The 20598-nt window shown below is 38.8% G+C and overlaps 1 protein-coding gene across 2 annotated transcripts; it reads right to left on the reverse strand.

Annotated features, from left to right (window-relative positions):
* Positions 1–3169: 3169 nt before the first annotated feature.
* Positions 3170–19635, reverse strand: lrrc8da (leucine rich repeat containing 8 VRAC subunit Da). 2 transcript variants are annotated; one of them, XM_051953486.1, is made up of 3 exons: positions 19428–19635; positions 14267–14686; positions 3170–6709 (listed from the first exon to the last, which is right to left on the reverse strand). In XM_051953486.1, coding segments are annotated over exons 2-3 (2559 nt in total). In that variant the 5' UTR covers positions 14268–14686; positions 19428–19635; the 3' UTR covers positions 3170–4151. The 2 variants fall into 2 exon arrangements, with proteins under 2 accessions (XP_051809446.1, XP_022070003.2); XM_022214311.2 differs by lacking the exon at positions 19428–19635 and having other exon boundaries at positions 14267–15174.
* Between the last annotated feature and the right edge of the window lie 963 nt (positions 19636–20598).

The following is a 20598-nucleotide window of genomic DNA, read 5'->3' on the forward strand; positions in this document are numbered from 1 at the left end:
TGTGGAGTAAACAGCACAATATTTGTGTTTGATTTGTAGGGAATAGAAGTATATACTAGCAGAAAACAGAAATACTCTACTCCAAAATTGTACTAAGATGCAGTACTTGAGTGAATTTAGTTAGTAATTTTACATCACTTGTCAATACATGTGAATAAACCTTGAAGAATTCATAAGAAGTCATATTATTAGTGGTCTCAACATCTTAATATATTATTTATTTTTATTTAAGCAATTTATCAGTGAAGTTATTATCCTCTTTGTCTTGATTTTTAGTATTTTATATGTATTGATTTTCCCAGTTTTAGCCTGTTTTCTGCACATCCTTTTGTTGTTGCCTGTCTTATACCATGTACAGCATTTTAGTCATCTCAGGTGGTTTTAAAATGTGCTATATAAATAAACTTGATTAGATTTTTATTATGTTTTCAGTTAATATCACAGACATGGTTGGTTTTTCAAGGGGGTAGAAATTTTACTTTTACCTTTAAATTCCATTTATGTAAGTCTTTGTGCATTATGTGCATGTAAAACTGAAATAATTAAGCTTTAGTTGTTTTGGGGGATTTTGCCAACATTAAAGCTCAGTGGCAGCTTTTCTCTGTGTCTACTAATTTCTTGTAATTTGAATAAAGGCAACAGTGCAGAACATGCCTCAGGTAATAGGGTGGTGCAAATTCAAACAAATTTGCAATAAACGAGGAAGTGAGTAGTTTTTGTTGATAATCCAGCCTTGCAACATATTGATCAACTATCTGCTAATAGAAAGGAAGTAAAACTGACCGTGGAAGTGGTCCAGGTAGTTTCAGATTCATTGTTTGTGCGTTACTTTGTTAAATGTGGTAAATGATCACAGCCTTAAATAATGCTCTATCACCTGTATCAAAACTTACAACATGAATATCCCTGATTAAGTCTATGGTTTGTTTGCAGACCTTTTTCATAGCAAAACCTTACAATATATAAATATTGATACAAAATAGATGTGTAGTATTAGTTAAACATTGGTGCTACTAATTATACAGATTTAGGCCTGTACCCAAACAGAACATTGTTATTAGTTCTCTGCTTAACTTTGATCCTCAGCTGGATTCATCTGTCCATGTATAAATAGAGACACACCTGAGTTCATCTAAATTACACAAATGAGTGTAAACACAGCCAGACAGAGTATCTGCTGACTCCTACAGATCCAGGATAAGTATACCTCAAGGACATGTACGTTGCACATTTTCTGAAAATATAGGGTGAAGATCTGCACAGAAACAGTGACGCTATTGTTCTCTTAAACTAACATCACAGTTGCTCTTCTACAGAGGATAAACCTTGTAAAAAATAAAAATAAAAAATCCAAAGATCTAGAACTGACAGGAATTCTAATTTTGGAGGAAGTATCTTTTTATGGATGGATGAACTCTGGACATGTCATATTAATCTGAGGCATCTGCTGAAGAAGATTATGTGGACTAAGCCACACAAAGCAAAGGAAAATAACACAACCTGTGACGTCAAGACAAAAGACTGCAGCTGCTTTTTCTATCAGTGAACTGGAAACGCATTATGTGCACAGGTTTAACTCTTGGATGTTTCATTGTAGAGCGAGTGTATTGGGATCACCCTGTTTCTCGGGAACTGCTGAGGTCACCGTAATGCTGTCGTCTCTCATTCCCTTGACAACAAAAGAGCCCCAAGCACTTTGTGTGGAGGTCCTGAGGGGACATGAGCAAAACCTTTTCTTGTCAAGTCTCTGATGCAGGTGAAGCTTTTTCCATGGGGACGGGGAAATGTGGAGTGAAAGACCGTTGACATTTTAGCTTGTCAAGCACATTATAACCAATGACATAAGCCATCATTAATGTTCCTAGTCCAACCTGTGAACGTCCTTAAAAGGGGCCCCTTTTCGACCAAGCTGGTTCCAGTGCTAGTTCGGAGCCAGTGCCTGACTTAGCACCAGTTCTTTGCGTTTCCACCAACTAAGCACCGTCCCTAGGCTCTAAAAACTGGTGCTTTTCAGGTACCAACTCTTTGCTGGGACAGAGTTAAGAACAGAGTACGTCACTGGCTGTGGGCGGGGTTACAGTGACCAACGATGAACGGTGAAAACACAGAACCGCCATTTTTAACAGCCGAGCCAGTAGCAGTAGTGTTTAGTGTTTTGAAAACTGGTAAATATGGACACCAAATCCAAGCAGTTTTGTTCTGAGAAGGAGACTTTTCAACTGAAATTCAGTCGCAGTTAGAGGGAGCCTCTTGCACTAAACCGATGTTCTAAAAGATCCAGTCGGGTACAAGCAGAGCCGCACTGGTCAGACAAAAACAAGGCAGAAGCAGCTCTAGTAGGGAAATAATGGCCAACAAGACGAAGAACCTGCTCATCTTTTGTTTGATGCTGTGCCAAACTAGCCACTAGACAGGCGTTATGGAAATATGTTACATGGTGATGTAAATGAGTAACAGGAGAAAAGCCCGGACTTCAAACGAGGCGTTTCTTGCACTAAGGAGCAGCAGTGGTTTCTATGGGAGAGATTACCAAACTCCCTTTAGCGCTGACTTTAGGCTTTACGTGCACCATAAAAAGCTATAACATGCCAAAGGAAATGGGAAATACCCCAACAGGATAATATTATCTCTTTAAATGTCTGCTTTAAACAAATCATAGGAATCTAAATTATGTATCTAAATTATGCAAAATTACACATTAAGTGCAATATGGAGAGACTGAGGATAGCCAAACACAATCATCCAATCGAAACCACAAAGGTCACAGTCAGTATTGCTCTTTTCATGCATGAAAATAAACAGTTTATGGTCTCGACGAGGTTGCTTAATTAAAATTCTATTCTGGTACGATGGTTATTGCTCATAAAATACCTCTAATTAAAGCCTCAGGGGATGGGTGTGGTATCTTTTCGGCGTACAATATCAGCAAGAATTCTGTCAAATCTTTACCTTAAGTGAAAAACATCATGAGGTCAAGTAAAGATTTGACAGAATTAAGAATGGTTTAAATGTATAAAGGTTCTCCAAAATGGCTTCACTGTGTTTTTTTCTAGAAATTCATTTAAATTTATATAGAAATGGGAAAAACATGTCATTTCATGTTTAGCATTCTTGCTGCAATACAGTCTTAACTGGAGTTCACACAAGACAGACAAGCAACAATTAGACATTCATCTAAAATCTTGTTTTATTGTACCATAAAGTTGTGAACTTTGAGCATAGGATCACCACGGTGGTACAGCGGCTCTGAAGAACACTTAGATACAGGCCTACACAGAAGTACACTGAGAAGAACGAAGGCAGACGTTGTTATTACATGATTGTGACATGGAGGACAATCAGTCCAGCTAGTGGCCAGCTTCAATCGCAAAACTTTAAAACGTGATTCAAAAAGCCGGTCAGAAGATTTCCCTTTTATCAGCTCGGAACAAGTTGTCACAAAAGAACATTCACCAATGTTTACATCATCAGGTTTTCAGTGTGCAAATGAATTACTACAGGCCTTGGAATACAATCTCTACAACAGTAAGGTAAAGGTTCATTTATGGTGCTTAGTCTCCACCTGAGGTTTACAACTCTGAATTAATTCTGGTAGCTACAAGACAAGATTAAGAGGAAAATATACATCGATTATGAGTTGGCCAAAAGCTACAAACTACCGAGAAAAGGACTGTTGCATTGTGTTTGCGTCTATAACACGTCAAAGTTATTGTGCGGATGGTGTCTGGATGAAAAAGTGACGACATGAATTATTCATTTTTGGCTTTTTTAGTTTGTGAAAGCCCTCACTGTAAAAAAATAAAATAGCAGCAGTTAAGGCAAAAAGATTGTTCCCCGTGGTTTCAAGTATACCTGAGTACCTAAAACGATAATGACAAATCTACATACGGTGTCACTGGAGCAAACAGTTTTGGTCTATTGGGCATTATATAAAGAAGCTGGATTTCTAAAAGCTACGGAAAGAAAAGCTGAATTAGATACATAATTAGCAACAACAAAAGCAATCTGCATCTTTTCTAAGTCGCATTAAAATATAAGCAACTAAGACACCCCATTAAAATAATTAAGAAAAATGCATTCATTTTTATGGATAATAGTAAAAAGTCTCTTGAATCTGTTACTGCCAGCCGCTCTGGATCGTGGCTGTTGTGCTATAAGCCGTTCGTAAAGGTGGTGTCTCGGCTGATGCTCTCTTTAACTTCCCCGGGCAGCGTGTCGAAAAGGTGGTCCTCCACTATGAGGCCGCTTTTGCGCAGCAGACGGCAGTTTCCCAGCTGGGCGGGCAGTCTGTCCAGACAGTTTCCCCTCAGCTCCAGCTGAGTGAGCTGTACCAGTTGACCCACGGACTCTGGCAGCGTGGTGAGCGCGTTGTGGCCCAGACACAGCCCCTTCAGCTTGTTGCATCTGAACAGAGGCTTGGGCAGCACCTCCAGCTTGTTGGAGTTGATGGCTAAGTGCTGCAGGTTGTGGAGGAGGCCTACATCTGGAGGAAGCACCGTGATGGAGTTATGGCCCACATCCAAGTGTCGCAGTTTAGGGAGAGTGAACAAGGCCGGAGGCAGAGACTCCAGTTTGTTGTGAGAGAGGTGGAGAGCCTCCAGAGACTTGACCTGGCCGATGGAGGAGGGGATGGTGATGATTTTGTTGTGCCACAGTTTGAGGCACGTCAGCCTCTTGAGGTGCTGGAAACTGATGATCTCCTCGATGGTTCGGATGTTGTTGGATTTCAGGTCAAGTTCCTGTAAGTTGGTCAAGCTGAAAATAGCGTGGGGAATTCTCTCCAGCTCACACGTGTGCAGCTCCAGTTCAATCAGGTTTGCCATTTTTTTCAGACTGTTCAGTACCAACAGTTTCGTACCGTCATTGTGCACCACTAACCGAATCAGATGCGGCGAAAGCTCTGTAATGTTCGTTGGCATTTTAGTGAGGTTGCTCTTTAAGCATAATGTTTTTAAATGCCTCAAATCTCGCATGGACTCCAGACAGATCATTTTGTTGTTTTCTGAGCTCAAGTTGCCGATTAGGTTGAGCTCCCTCAGACTCCTCAGCAAATACACCCAAGCCGGGATCTCGGCGACGTCGGTGAACTTTACATGCAGGCAGCGGAGATGGTCCCGCAGGAAAGCAAAACCCGTCTGCTCCACTTTGGCCGGACAGTGGCAGAGATGAAGCTCCTGAAGGCTGGTCATCTGAGAGACCTTTGCCGAGAACCTCACCTCAGGAATCAGCTCCAGCTTCAGCACTTCCAAATCTGTGAGGTCAAACACTGCGTTCGGGAGACCAGAGAGCATGAAGAGGTGCAGCTCCTGCTGGTCCTGTGCATTACGGGTCACAAGCTGCCTCAGTTTCTCAAAGGTCCACTCGTGATTGAGGCTGATCTCCCTCAGCTTGTTTTCACTGACCTCGGACAGGAAAACACCAAAGCGCTTGGAGTAGAGTTGGTCATACTGGTCAACCATGTGTAAAAGGAATGCAAAGTCATTTTTGACATCAGGAATGTCACTGAAGCTGCTCTCTTCCCTGACCTTCTCGAACGAATACTCTTTCAGGGGTCGTCTGAACACCCAGAACAGAGAGTACAGGCACGTCATCCCGTAGATCAGAATCAAAGCCATGTAGCTGATGAGCAGCTTGTTTAGCATGAAAGCCATGTTGTGCGTACAGAAAAACTTTTTGTATCCCGTTAGCTGTTTTATTTCAGGTTCACAATCATGCTTAAAATTTATCTTGGCCAAAAAGGTGGAAGTGTAACACAAAATCAAAATGAACTTGACTGTTTTGACAACAGTCTGCGCTACATAAAGCTTGTAGATAAAATCACTGTCCTCCACATGAGCTCGGAATTTCCTCACTTTCTCAAACAGAGCTTTGGCCTGCTCCCCATCTTTTTTATCCAGGATTGTCATACTACTTGGTACTTCTGCAATGGGCTTATCTGCAGAAAATTTCACCCCGAGCATCGGTGCGGATGGGCTGGCGTTAGCGCCGTCCTCCTTCCCCTCTAAAGACACCTGCTTCGGTGCCGAGGAGGTGCCGGTTAGCCTCTGTTTGTTCTCCTCAGAGTCCTCGCAAGCTGTTTCAGACAGAGCCTTCGTAGTCCACGGAGACTCAAAACACCTCCCCAGGATGGAAACAAAGTGCTCGATCTTTGAGCTGGTTTTGGGGTATTTGAACCAGAAATTGCTACTGACCATGAGAATAAGTGTGTGGATGAGGGTGAGGTATGGAAAGTACTTGGAATACCAGGGCAAGGCAACATGGTAACATATTTGGTTAATAAAGATATACTGCTGATAGTCCAGGTTGGTTCTGACTCCTGTCGGTTGAGGCTGGTTGGCATATTTCTCGGATGCCACTGCAGTGTGTTGGTGCGTTACGTGGATCTCACGGACGACGTCATCTGGTAGATCTTTAGTGACCAGCGGCACAGTGGCGACCATAGGGACTCCAGTGGCGGCGGACGAGGCTGCTTCCTGTGCGTTCTGCGGGGGGAACGAGTGAGGCTTCACTCCTGAGGCCTCCTCTGGATCCTCCAGACATGGCAGACAGGCCACCTGGTCCTTGGTGATCTGCATGGTCATTGCAAATATGGCCAGCATGAGCATGACCAGGCCCAGGTAGTCCATGAAGACGTCCCACCATGGCTTTAGGATGCGGTACGTCGGCTGGATGTCGTTCAAGGAAGCAACTTCAGTAAGTGTGAACATCACTGCAAGAAATGCAGGACAGACAGTTATTTTCATTCAGATTATGTAGCTTTCACTTTTTACATCTGAAAATCAAGTTGAATCATTCAGTTAATTGATTAATTTTGATTAGCAGTTAATCAATTTTTATTAAAAATGGTTTAGAATGTCATGGCCTGTTGGTCAGATCTCTCTTGATTTCCTGTTTACATACATAAACTCCAAATACGAGTATTTGTTGCCCGTTTATCATTATGAAGTCATTATTTTTTGAGTTTTCAATAGTTGGTTTGACAAAAGATGGCATTTGAAGACATCACCTTCTAACCTGTGATGGAAATTTCCTTCCTTTTATGGCATTCTATATAACAGATGAAGAAAATCGCCAACAATTTGTGCACTTTGTTACATGACTTTCATCTGTTGTGGCCTGAATATAAACAGCTTCAATGCTTTGCCTCTTTGTCATTGTGAGTAATCTTGCAGGAAACCAAAAAAGGCATTTTAAAAGTAACACTAAACATGAGTTTTCAGACTAAACTTAGCCCAAGAGGTTAAACATTTCTGGGTCAAATCCGCAAGTTGCCAAAAGTGGAGAGCCGTGTCGTCCTTTCTGCTAAAACTACCAGAGCAGCACATTTAACTTTCATCTACACAAGTTGTGAATGTGTAACTCTGAAGTCACAGCTGTGCGTGAGTGTACTCCACGCTTGATCATGGCGTGCTACACTGCATTCTCACTTCCCCCTTACGTTTCAGCCTAGTTTTACCCAGTAATGCTATAATGGCGTTAAAGCATCGAGCCAAGATTGTGCTAAATCCGGACGCATTACGGCATGTTGTTTCTGGAACGGTGCAGGGTTCTTTGATGTAGCCGTAAGTCCACCAACTGTTCTGACTCACCAAGGCACATGTGTTTCATTTAATGAAGCACTGAAAATGGCTTTCCTGTTTAGTGGATGTGGCACTTGAAGTATTGTCTGGATTGCTGCTTGCATCATCATTTATTTGATTTAGACTGAAACAAACACATTTGGAAGAAATATGTTTTTGTTTTATCTTCAAACGACGGGGCGCGCGCTGTGAATAAATACCTCAGTGATACATTTAGAATTTTTGACTCTGCACTGAAGCGGCAAACATCCTCTCTCCACTGCTCACCAGACAGGAAGGCAGAAATGACGCATTTCTAAGAAGAGGAGACATATTTGACTCTTTCCTGTCAGTTCAGCCCACACGTGCCATAATAAAATCTCTTTTATAAATATATGATTCAAAGCGAACATTCTAACGTATGGATGTGGTAATAATTTTGTCACAACTTAATGTGCAGAAACTCACTTTAGGTTTGTGGGTGGCAGCCGTACATGATCTGTGTAGTAACAGTAGTGTAAAAACAAGAAAGAAAAATGGCTGAGTATCTGTGCGATATCTTTCTCACAGTTTTTTTAATCAACCCTTGTGTTGTCCTGCGGGTCAATATTGACTCGTTTTAATGTTTGAACAGTGGAAAAAATATATATTTTCACAGTGAAACATCCGATGTCCACATTTTCAACATTTTTGGGAAATCTTTGAACATTTTTTGGTGGAAAAGAAATGTTAAAAATATTTGAGAACGTTCCCAAAAAAGAAAAACCAAACAAAATCCAGCGAATTTCGCTGTGTGAAAATTTGCTGGATTTGTGAATATTCTTTAAGAAATTATTAGAAGTTTTACTGATATATATGTAATCACTTTTGATATTTTTCGGATTTTTTTGGAAAAATTTTTTACTCGTTTTTTGAAAATATTTATAAGAATTTTCTTGTCAAATTTGGGGAATTTTTTTAAATAAAACTTTTAATGAATTACTGGAATTTTCTTCCTGAAGGTTTTGCAAATTTTCAGAAATTTGGGGATTTTTTTGGCTGAATATTTGAATTTTTTTTTCCAGACAAAAGCAATATTTTCTTTTGGGTGCCCATAAGTGAAGACAACAGGAGGGGTAAATCAATAAAAAAAAAAAAAATTTCGCTATCGAGATCTATCACCATGAAACCATAGAAAACAATTAAGACTCTTAGGTTTTGTATCTGTGTGGTTGCATTACTTGAATGTGTAAAATCCTTTTGCATTAACACATTAAAATGTCCCAATCAAAAGAAGGCTGACACTTTCACACATTTGACTGCATTCATACTAAATGTTTTCACACATTCAGATACACAGCTACAATACTTATGACCCCAACATGTTTTCATACCAAACAAGCAAATAATATGCAGGTGCATGCAGTTTGAACACCACCAACATGAACGACCGCGTCAGAAGGTCTGGTTACATGTCGTTTTCCCTCATTTTGGACTCCATAGTAATTTCCTTTAGAAATCAGCTAATTCAAAATGCAACTTTGCTATTGGCTGACTGTGTAACTTAGCTTTCAACGACTGAAGAATTAAAGTCAGTGCCAGAGCTAAACTGACTCCAAACAAAAATTATTACATTTAACTCATGTTGTAAAAAGTACTGATTTGCCAAAAGTGTTTTTATGGCTGATGTAAACAAAGCTTCTCTGTTGCACAGTTTGTCCACCAGAGAGCACTCTATTATTTTTAAAATACAGTTTGTTAATGCTGGCCTCAAAAATCCAGCATGAGGCTACAGTCTTCACATTTAGACCAGCATGTCCCAGTTTAAGGTGCTTCTGCTGGTTACACGACATCAAAACTTCTGGTTTTGTTTTTATCAGTCCTTCTTTACTGAGACTTGAAAGTCTTACAAACAACACACTTTGTCACATCAGTGTTTTCTCATAGTACCATCATATTCCATGAATTCACATTTTTAACGTCACTGTCTGCAGCAAACAAGGCCTGTATTCAACAGTCTGAGTGCATGTGAAATTTGATTAGTTAGGGATGGAAGGCAGAGCTCAATGGACTTTTAACTCCTCGAGCCTGGGAGTCTATTCTCAGTGTAGTAAACTGTAACCACATCCTCACTGTGTTTATGGTTCCTTTCATTATTTTTTTTTATGATTAATAGCAGCTCACACCACAGGACAAGGCCATTTCTTTTAATAAAATATAGTTATGTTCATTTTAAAGGCTGGCAAGCTGTGATATTTTTAATAAAAGTCCATTAAAAACTCATCTTTGTGTATCAAATAACATATTGAAAATTTTTCCCCCATAAAAAAACTCCTTTTCTTCCTTGAAATGACTTTGATGTAACTTTATATTGCTTCTAGAACAGAGGTGTCAAAATCATTTTAGTTCAGGGGCCACATTCAGCCCAGTCTGATCTCAGCTGGGCCGGACCAGTAAAATTATAGCATAATAACCTATAAATAACAACAACTCCAATGTTTCCTTTGTTTAGTGCAACGATGTTCACATTTAAGAAACAAAACATTATGAACAACTTGGAATTTCTTAAGAAAAATAAATTCAATTTCAACAATACAGCTGACCCCCTCTTGTACAGCTGACCCCCTCTTGGACGTCCCTTCGTTCTGCCCCTAGTCATGCTGCTATAGGCCTATAGGCTGCTGGGGGACTTTTCTTGACGCACTGAGCCCTTCTCTATCTACCTTTACATTTAATATGTATACCGTTATTGCAGTACATTCACTCTGTTTCCCCCTGTGCTATTTCTCCGAGTGTCCCTGGTCCCAGAGCTGGATGCTTCAGATCTGCGGTCGATGTTCCACCAGCTGGTCCAGTCTCCACCATGTCCACTGTGGGATGCTGCTACTGACCTTCCTCCAGCCCTCTGCTTCCAATTCCCTTTTTCCACCAGTCAACTCTGCATTGCCTTCACTATACTGTTATGCTGACTTACATACTGTTTGAATTTTACTGCTAGCTATATAAGGAGTATGTTTAATGTCAGAGCCGTACATCATAAGAGTAAACTATGAGTCAGTTTTCAATGTTAGCTTATACTTTGTCTGTGCCACATATCCTGTCATGCATGTATCCAAATGTGTGTTGTGTTTTCCTTGCTTTCCCACCCCTCCCTCTTCTCCCATCCCTCCCCCTTGCCCTCTTCTGTCCTTCTCAACCCGCCCGGCCAGCAGGCAGATGGGTCCCCCCTATTTAGAGCCGGGTTCTGCTCGAGGTTTCTTCCCTGTTAAAAGGGTGTTTTTCCTTGCCACTGTCGCCTTTGGGCTTGCTCTGGGGGTCAGGCATATGGGTTCTGTAAAGCGTCTTGAGACGATTTGACTGCAATTGACGCTATATAAATAAAATTGAATTGAATTGAATTGAACAATATGCCTCCGTTTATCATTTACACATTACAACTTACAAAATATTACAAAAATGAGACAAAATGACCAAAGTCAGACAAATAAAAACACAAAACAACAAAGATAAGACAAAATACTGCAAAAACAAGACATAAAACAAAAACCAGACAAACAACACAAATGAGATGAAGACAGAATGACGCAAACGACACAAAAAACAACAAATAAAGCAAAACACAAAATAGGAAAAATATGACAAAAAACAAGCAAGACAAAAAGGAAACACAAAATTGAGAAACAAAATGACAAAAACATGAGACAAATGACAAAAGTCAGAGAAAAAAAACAACAAAAACAAGACAAACTATTACAAAAATGAGACACAAAATGAGAAAAGAACAACGAACAATCTAGTATTTTACTTGCTGAGGTCTAGAAATTACTTTAAATTTATAGTTTTACAGTTTGCAGATAATGTCTTCTCTATAATTTCTTCACTATATAAAGTCGTCCCATGGGCCAGATTAGACCCTCTGGCAGGCTGGTTTTGGCCCGTGGGCCGCATGTTTGATACCCCTGCTCTACAGTGTTCAGATCTATGAAGTCCTTTCATCACTTTCCATCCGTCCCTCCACCACTGACTGCAGCTCAAGCACACCAGCTCACCTATAACTCCACCTAAGTGCTGTAAAACTGCTCTACATGGCGGTAAGTTGTAATATTGGAGTTAGGAGCTGGAAACAACTCTGAAGAAGAATAAAGATAGAGGGAGCTCCACCCTGCAAGCTGGCAGGATTGGTTCCTTATGTTTGTTACACATTAAACCTCAGAGGTCTAAATCAGGTTTTTGTTGTTTTGAGACCGTCATCGGTGCAGTAAAGCTTCAAGGTGAAAAAGCTCAGCCGTGGTGCTGACGGCTTGTTTCACTCATGATATCTTCCAGTACTGAAAAGTTAAAAGTTAGAACCGACCACAAGTAAAACATTTAATTTCTGAAGTGCACCATGCCGAATTGAAGTGACACAAAAGCCTCGAGGCACAAGAGACAGTTCTAACCCTCCTGTTGTCTTCATTTACGGGCACCAAAAAACATTGTTTCCTTGTCAGAAAGAAATCCAAAAATTCCCTAAATTTCTGAAAATTTGTAAAACCTTCACGAAGAAAATTCCTTAAAAGTTTCCTCTAAAAGTTTTATTTAAAAAAATCCCCCAAATTTGGCAAGAAAATTCTTGTAAATATTTCTTTAAAAATGAGTAAAAATCTTCCAAAAATCCTAAAAATATATAAAGTGATTCCATATATATATATATATATATATATATATACATATACATATACACACACACATATATATTCAGTAAAACTTTTAATATTTTCTGTAAAAGCATTCACAAAAAAAAAAATCCAGTGAAATTCGCTGAATTTTGGTTAATTTTTTCGTGAATGTTGTTAAACATTATTAACATTTCTTTTTTCTCCACCAAAAAATGTTCAAATATTTCCCAAAAATGCTGAAAATGTGGACATCAGAAGATTCACTGTGAATTTTTTTTTTTTTCCCCCACATTTTCAAATATTAAAACAGGTCAATTTTGACACGCAGGGCGACACGAGGGTTAAATACTCCATGGGCTGAGTACGCCGTGCAAACAATGTCCATTTAAGAAACTTTCAGTAAAGCTCACAAGAAGAACACAAGCTATGACTAATTATTTTTATATATTTATAAAGATCTTTCTGTGAAGGTAAAATGTACTTATTGCCACGTTAACCAGATATTGTCAGCAGTGCAGGTGGTGACAAAGTCAACTGTGGCTCTACAGGGGCTTTATAATTACCATTCCTCCCCCTAGTCTGCTCACATATGGCAGAAGAAACACATCCAAACAGGCTTTGAGAAAAAAAGAAAAAGAAAAAACCCTGCTTTGCATGTGGGGGGTCCCCAGGATAAGGGAGGGGCCCTGATAGCAGGGCAGGCCGGTGAAGAGTCCCTCCTCCCCGGTGAAACCTGCCCAGGATCAGGCTTCAGACGCACAATATATAAACCAGAACACGTGAGAGCAGCCCTGCATGACAAGTCTAAGTTCATTAAGATAAATTATAAGTTCAAACATGGCTCCAAGAGTCCTAATCTCATTTAACCCTTGAGTCATTCTGCGGGTCGAAACTGACCCGTTTTAAAGTTTGAAATGGGAAATCTTTGAACATTTTTTGGTGGAAAAAAAGAAATGTTAAAAATGTTTCTTTAAGAACATTCACACAAAAAAAAATCAACCAAGATGCAGCGAAATTTGCTGGATTTTAGTTGATTGTTTTGTGAATATTCTTAAAGAAAATATTACAAGTTTTACTGATATACAGCGCCCTCATTAATTATTGGCACCCCTGGTTAAGATGTGTTCTTTAGCTTCTAATAGATTCAGTTTTTTTCTAAATAATATAGGACCACAAAAAAAAAGGAAAAATCCAACCTTTAATTCAAGTGCATTTATTCAGTGGGGGGGGGAAAAAAATAAAAAAAAAAATCACACATTAAGAAATAATTCTTTTACGTCAAATCACGTGTGCCACAATTATTAGCACCCCTGATGTTAACACTTTGTACAACCAACTTTTGCCAACAAAACAGCACCTAATCTTCTCCTATAATACAGTTTTCTACAATTTTCAGTGTGAGAGTATGCTTCTGCAATAAAATTTTTATTTATTTTAAGGCTTTCAACACATCTTAACCAGGGGTGCCAATAATTATGGAGGGTGCTGTATATGTAATCATTTTAGATATTGTTTTTAGGATTTCTTTGGAAGATTTTTACTCATTTTTTGAAAATATTTACAAGAATTTTCTTGCCATATTTGGAGGATTTTTTAAAAAATAAAACTTTTAAGGAATTATTGGATTTTCTTCCTGAAGGTTTTGCAATTTTTTTTAATTTTATTGCTGAATTTTTTGATTATTTTAAGACAAGAAAACTATAATTTTTTGGAGCCCATAAATGAAGACAACAGGAGGGTTAAAGTCTCAGAGCAGAGATCCTCATATTTCCCAATGACTTTTGAGCCACAATAAGGGAACCAGACATTTCTACTCTGACCCTTTTATTTTTTTTGTGCTCACGCAGGACTTTTGGCGCAGTAATATGTGCAGATGTCCGGATCAGGTGACTTGTTGAGACTCAAACATTCAGCTAACAAATCTCTTATCTGGACACCATTATCTCCTTCGCCACGCGGGTGGAACAATATCTGCCAAGTTATTTGCTTAATTACTCCCGCTTCATGGGGATTTTTTTTATTACTATTAAAGTTTTTATTTTAAAACACAACAAAACAGAATATACTCACTCCCTGTGTGGCGTTATCTCAATCCAATTATCCCTTCTTCGCCCCGCATGCCACTTTTCGCTGCGCTCTTCAGGTGCGTCTTTAACCTAATTTCTGCGCCCCGTTAAAAGCCGCCGGAGAGACGCCGGTCGCTGGAACAAAAGCTCCGGTGGACATTTGTCGGAGTCGGTGCGGCTGCTCGGCGAGGAGCCTTCATACCTGAGCCCGGGGAGCAGCGGTCGGCAGCTCGGCCGTGTCGAGGAGCACCGAGCGCAGGTAGACCTCCAGCTACAACGTATTTCTAGCAGGAGACAGATCCAACATGGAGCCGCCCGGACGGACCGCTGCTGTGGGTGTTATGGGCGCCGCTCATTGGAGGATGGCATCAGAGCAACTTCCCGAAGACACCGCCTGCACTTTATCTGCTGCTGCCTTCACGGACTGTGGGGAAAAAGCACAGCACACGGTCAGCGGCTTGACTCGACCACTATCAGAGACCACGTCAGAGGATAAATACGCTACTTTCTCAACACATTACCTCAATTAAACATTTAAAGTCACGATTATTTGCATGAGTTCCTTTAAATATTAATCAAGCAAGTGTAAAATAGTGAGATGAAGATCCTACAGTGTTTTTATGGCGTGAATTTACCAAAGTAATTTAAATATTGAGCACTGAGATCCCACAAAAGTATATTTAAAATATACTTTACTTGACTATAGTTAATACCCTCAAGCACAATGAGGAAACAGCTTTGTATTGTCTGTTTACTCTACCTGTCAGCATATCACTTTTGCAATGATCTGTTCTTTTTCCTATATGCTACCACTTGCACATTTTTTGTACATTTTTTGTAAAGATTTCTCCACTATTTAGTTATTTTTTTATTCTTATTTTGTGTTCTTAACTTATTTTTCTTGTATTTTTAAAATTAAGAAAGTCATACAGAATTTCATTGTACACTGTGTATCGTGACAATAAAACTTTCGTAAAACAAACAACATTATTAAGAAAGTCAGATTTGCTGTTTCACAGCAGCACATGTTTAGAAAAAAACAAAACAAACAAAAAAAATGTATTTAATTAGTATTGCTGTTGTATACATTTTTCCACACTTAGAAAATCAGATATTCTACTAAATGTGAAAATTAACAACATTTTATAGGATTTTATTGATCTAAGTATCTATGTATGTATCTATCTATAATATACATACATATATATATATATATATATATATATATGTATGAAAATGGTAGTGTTGCACAGAATTATACCAGTATTTCGCAGATTCACTTGCTTCCTTCCATGAGTAGAAAATATTGATATATTGTATGCATTCTTGTAAATGATTCTGTATAGATATTTTTTAAATGTATAAAATATTTATTGCACATTTGAATGCAAGTCTATCACAGGGCTACATATACAGACAAACAATCACACTCACATTCACACCTACGGACAATTTAGAATAACCAATTAACCTCAGCATGTTTTTAGACTGTGGGAGGAAGCCAGAGTACCTAAAGAAAACCCACACATGCACAGGGAGAACATACAAACTCCATGCAGAAAGATCCCAGGAAGGCCCGGTTATATTCTAGCTGCAAGGCTAAAGTGTTAACCACCAAGCCACTAAGCAGCCAGACTGAATTATGTCATTACTAACTATGGAGATTTCCTGACTAATTTAGTACTAAAGTTATGACCCTATAAGAATGTGCACGACAATCCAACAAATCCCGCTCTGTGTGTTCCGTAGACGACATCCCGGCATTTCCAATCATATCTTGTGATTGGGTGGGATGAAGGGAATTTTGTTTTCATGCTGAGACAAAACGCAGGCCTCCTGACTGTTAAAAGTTTAATTTACGTGCATGTTCAGTTTAATTTATTTTCTTAACCCTAATCCTGGATCATGTTTCATTATCCCAAAGTGTCAGAAACCAAAAAAATTAAAATAACAATATCTTTATATTGTGAGATGTTTTTGCTCCAAAAAGGCAGGAAATCCCCCAAAAAGCTACTTTGAAAGATACTTTTTTAACTCAGTTCTCAGGAGGATACAGTCTCTAGTGAAGGACGGCAGTTTGTGAATATGTTGCATCAAAACATGACTGCACAGAAACACAGTTATTACAGAATAAATCAGACATCTGTAAGGACAGAAGAGAACTAACACTTACTTTTACTTTACTCTTTATTTATAAGTGTAGTAACTGGAACAAATGAGATATATGTATGGGCCACTAGAAGCTGAAAATGGATTTCAATTTTTAAAAAAGTTCAATCTATGTGATTCAAGTTCAGTTTTTGGCACCATGAATCAAGTTCGACCATTCCAATTCTAATTCTAAGATTCATAATCAGTTTCCAGTGGCACATATTACAGCCTATATGTATGACAGACCCCAAAAACATAAATAAATGCTGTTCACCACCAACTAAAAAACTATTCTAACTAATCTGCCAGTCTTTCCAACGTGACCTGAACGCAGCACCAGCTACCTCCTCTGTCTTTCAGATTTGGCAGAAATATCAGAAAGCTGACTAATTTGGGTTCCTTTCTGTCCTTGTAGTTAACCATCTGCCCCGTCTGCCGGTCTGTGCGAGTGCTGAGCTCAGTACATGATTTCCAGCTTTTTCTGGATCTGGTTGGTGATGCACTGGGAGGAGGAAGTGTCTCCTCAGTTGCAATCCATACAGGTTTCAACCGGTCCTGGGCTGCTGGGTGCTGCCACTGTTCTCCCTGTACTCTGAGAGGAGGGAGGAGAGCAGAAGAAGAGGGAACAGAAAGAAACAAAAGTGGCCACTGGGGCGTGTGATACGAGATCACACCACCACGTGGAGGTGATGTGCTCACAGCGAATAAACCTGTGCAGACTGATTATATTAATAATTGACTTCGTCTGCAGGCTCCAGAGGGAAAGTGCACACAGTGTAGTATATCAAAAGTGCTGTTTATGCAATAGGAACAAATGTTTAAATTCAGAGTTGAGTGTGACAGTCGTGTGATAAATGAGTTTATGTGGAGAGATTGAGGAAAGTTAGTAAATGAAAACAGCTGTCAGTCAGTCAATCTCTCCATGACTTCATTTGGATTTGACACGAATAATCGTGTATTTTGTGGGGGCATAGAAACTACAGACCATCTGTTCTTTCAGTGTGTGTTCACAGAAGCACTTTGGGCTGATCTCCAGTGCCCTCCATAATTATTGGCACCCCTGGTTAAGATGGATTGAAAATAAAACAAAAATTCAGCAAAAAAAATTCAAAAAAATTTGCAAAACCTTCAGGAAGAAATCCAATAATTCCTTAAAGTTTTATTTTAAAAAATCCTCCAAATTTGGCAAGAAAATTCTTGTAAATATTCTTCAAAAATGAGTAAAAATCTTCCAAAGAAATCCTTAAAAAATATCTGAAGTGATTACATATACAGCACCCTCCATAATTATTGGCACCCCTGGTTAAGATGTGTTGAAAGCCTTAAAATAAACTCAGTTTTTATTGCAGAAGCATACTCTCACACTGAGAATTGCAGAAAAATGTATTATAGGAGAAGATTAGGTGCTGTTTTGTTGGCAAAAAGGGGGTTGTACAAAGTGTTAACATCAGGGGTGCTAATAATTGTGGCACACATGATTTGATGTAAAAGAATTATTTCTTAATGTGTGATTTTTTTCCCCGCTGAATAAATGCACTTGAATTATAGGTTGGATTTTCCTCTTTTTTTCACTGTGGTTCTATATTATTTAGAAAAAAAACTGAATTTATTAGAAGCTAAAGAATACATCTTAACCAGGGGAGCCAATAATTAATGAGGGTGCTGTATATGACTGGCTTTACACCAGTATTCTACTTGAACTCTTTCTTCTGAAAGATATTATTCATGGTTTTCTATCAGAAAACAAAAATTACGACTTCTTGATTAACAATGTCCTCATCCTTCGGAAATTTTATACACACAAATGCAAATAAATAATGGTAAATCCTAGATTTTATGTGATTCATAAGGAGTTTTTATCCTTCACTAAAGCCCTTAAAAAAATGAAGACTAAACATGCAATGAAAGACATAAATTATTCAGCACGGACCTCCTCCTCTGATTTGTAAAGAATACACTTTGTACTATCACACACTGCTTCAGCTGCACATCACATACTGTATATGAGATCTCAGTGTGGAAGAAGGAAAAATAAACAGTCTTTTTCTTTTCCAGCACCACAAAGCAACAACAAACCCAAACAAACAAACCTGTTTCCATGGCAGTTAATTTCCTGTATACTTGGTAAACACAGGCTCCTCACACAGCGGGGGGAGGAAATTTAGGATTTGGTTTGAAAATAATCATTAACCTTCATGTTATCCTGACCCATTTTAAGGTTGAAAATATGGGGGAAAAAATATTTTCACAGTGAAACTTCAGATGTCCACATTTTTAACATTTTTGGGAAATTTTTTGGTGGAAAAAAGAAATGTTAAAAAAAAGTTTTCTTTAAGAACATTCACAAAAAAATCTATTTTTAGGATTTTTTTTGGTAAGATTTTTACACATTTAAGAAAAATATATTTACAAGAATTTTCTTGCCAATTTTTTTAAAATAAAATTTTTAAGGAATTAATGGAATTTTTTTTCCTGAAGATTTTGCAAATTTTCAGAAATTTGGGGAATTTTTTTTTCTGAATTTTCAGATTTTTTTCACACAAGGAAACATTATTTTTGGTACCCATAAATGAAGACAACAGGAAGGTTAAATCAGTATCAGTAAAGACCTATTGGGTATAGATAGACATGATAATCTAATTCAGTAAGGACAATAAAGAATGATGATGTGATGTTGGAAAACGATGAAAAAAACAACTCCTGAGGCTTTTTTTCCTTTGGTGTACATGTGATACCTGTCATGCTGGGATTATTTCTTCAAGTGGAATCTGCACAGACACGATCAGCTCAGGAAAGCTTTTGCATTGTCAGTGCAGATTAGTAGACTTCTTACATTTCAGCCCAAATCTGTTACAACAGTGCAGCAAAAAACTCAAAGAAGTATTCCTTCATGACCTGCAGCAACGCACAAATACATCGAAGTGGGTTTCTTTTTAGCCCTGATTTTTGACTAAACCATGATCACCCACGTAGAACCCAGGCGTCCACATCAATGCAGCACTGCCAGCACTTACCAGATGTCGGATGAAACTGCGCGTGACTGTACTCAGCGTCATGTTGCTGCTCAAACAAATCTGATCTCAAAGTGAGTGAGGGGGGGATTCCAGCATGTTTCACTCAAGAGCTAGAGGCTGATGCTGAGTGATCTGCTGCTCATAAATACTAATTACTGTAATCATCTTCCTGGAACAGTGAGTGTCACTGCCGAGCCTGGTTAACTCGAGCATTTCCCAAACCCAGCACTGCTTTTATTTAGCTCCACCTGCTGTTGTCTTGATGCACATTGACACTGTTCACTGATGCTGCTCAGGTAATTATGATGCAACAGTTCACTGCAGATTACAAGTGCCTGGATTTTTGTCACGGGAATGCAATTATTTTGTGTACATAAGCTCGTGTTTCGACACAGATATTCCATTTACACACATCTATGGCTTTGTTATTCTGTTCAAACTTGACCAGATCAAGTGACTCTTTGTGACCGGCTGGTTTCTTACACTGGTCTGTGAAGTTTGCAGCCGAGGAGCAGTGCGTTCGCAGACTGGTACTGAGTCATCGACACAGACTGGCACAGTCCTGCAGCAATGTCACTGACGTTTCTTCTTTTATCAGTAGGCTGCTTAAGAAAAACTGGGAGGAGGGACACTCAGCTTGCTTTGTCCAGGGTTACATTTGCAAAATGCCACTTGACAACCTTTCTTTGGCATTATTTATTTTCAGTAACATTTACTACACAAAGAAATATTTCATTCTCTTTTATAGCTCACGTTTCATCATTACATTTAAAAATGATTGCACCTAATCACAGAACAGACTTGACTGTGAGTGGAGGATCACTGGTTGTTGTAGAACAGTCTTAAATGGTCAGCAGCAGTGGAAGAACTGCTCAGATCCTTTACTAGAGAAGAAGATGTCAAGACATCAGTTAAAAAACAAGCACATGAAATAGCCCGCTAGTTTAAGTACATGAGTATTAGTATCAAAATGTAGGCAAAGTATTGAAGTTAAAGTATTTGTTTGAGTCCTTCTGACTGACATTATATATGACATCATTAGATTTTTTAAAAGCTGAATCATCAGTGTGTCAGCAGGGTGTCATTGTTGTAGCTGCTGCAGGTGGAGCTACTTTTAATCCAGTGTTATTTACATAGCAAATAAATCTAAGGTGTCATCAGATGATTAATG

This window comes from Acanthochromis polyacanthus, chromosome 9 (assembly GCF_021347895.1).
Source record: "Acanthochromis polyacanthus isolate Apoly-LR-REF ecotype Palm Island chromosome 9, KAUST_Apoly_ChrSc, whole genome shotgun sequence".
Classification (NCBI taxonomy): Eukaryota; Metazoa; Chordata; class Actinopteri; family Pomacentridae; genus Acanthochromis; species Acanthochromis polyacanthus.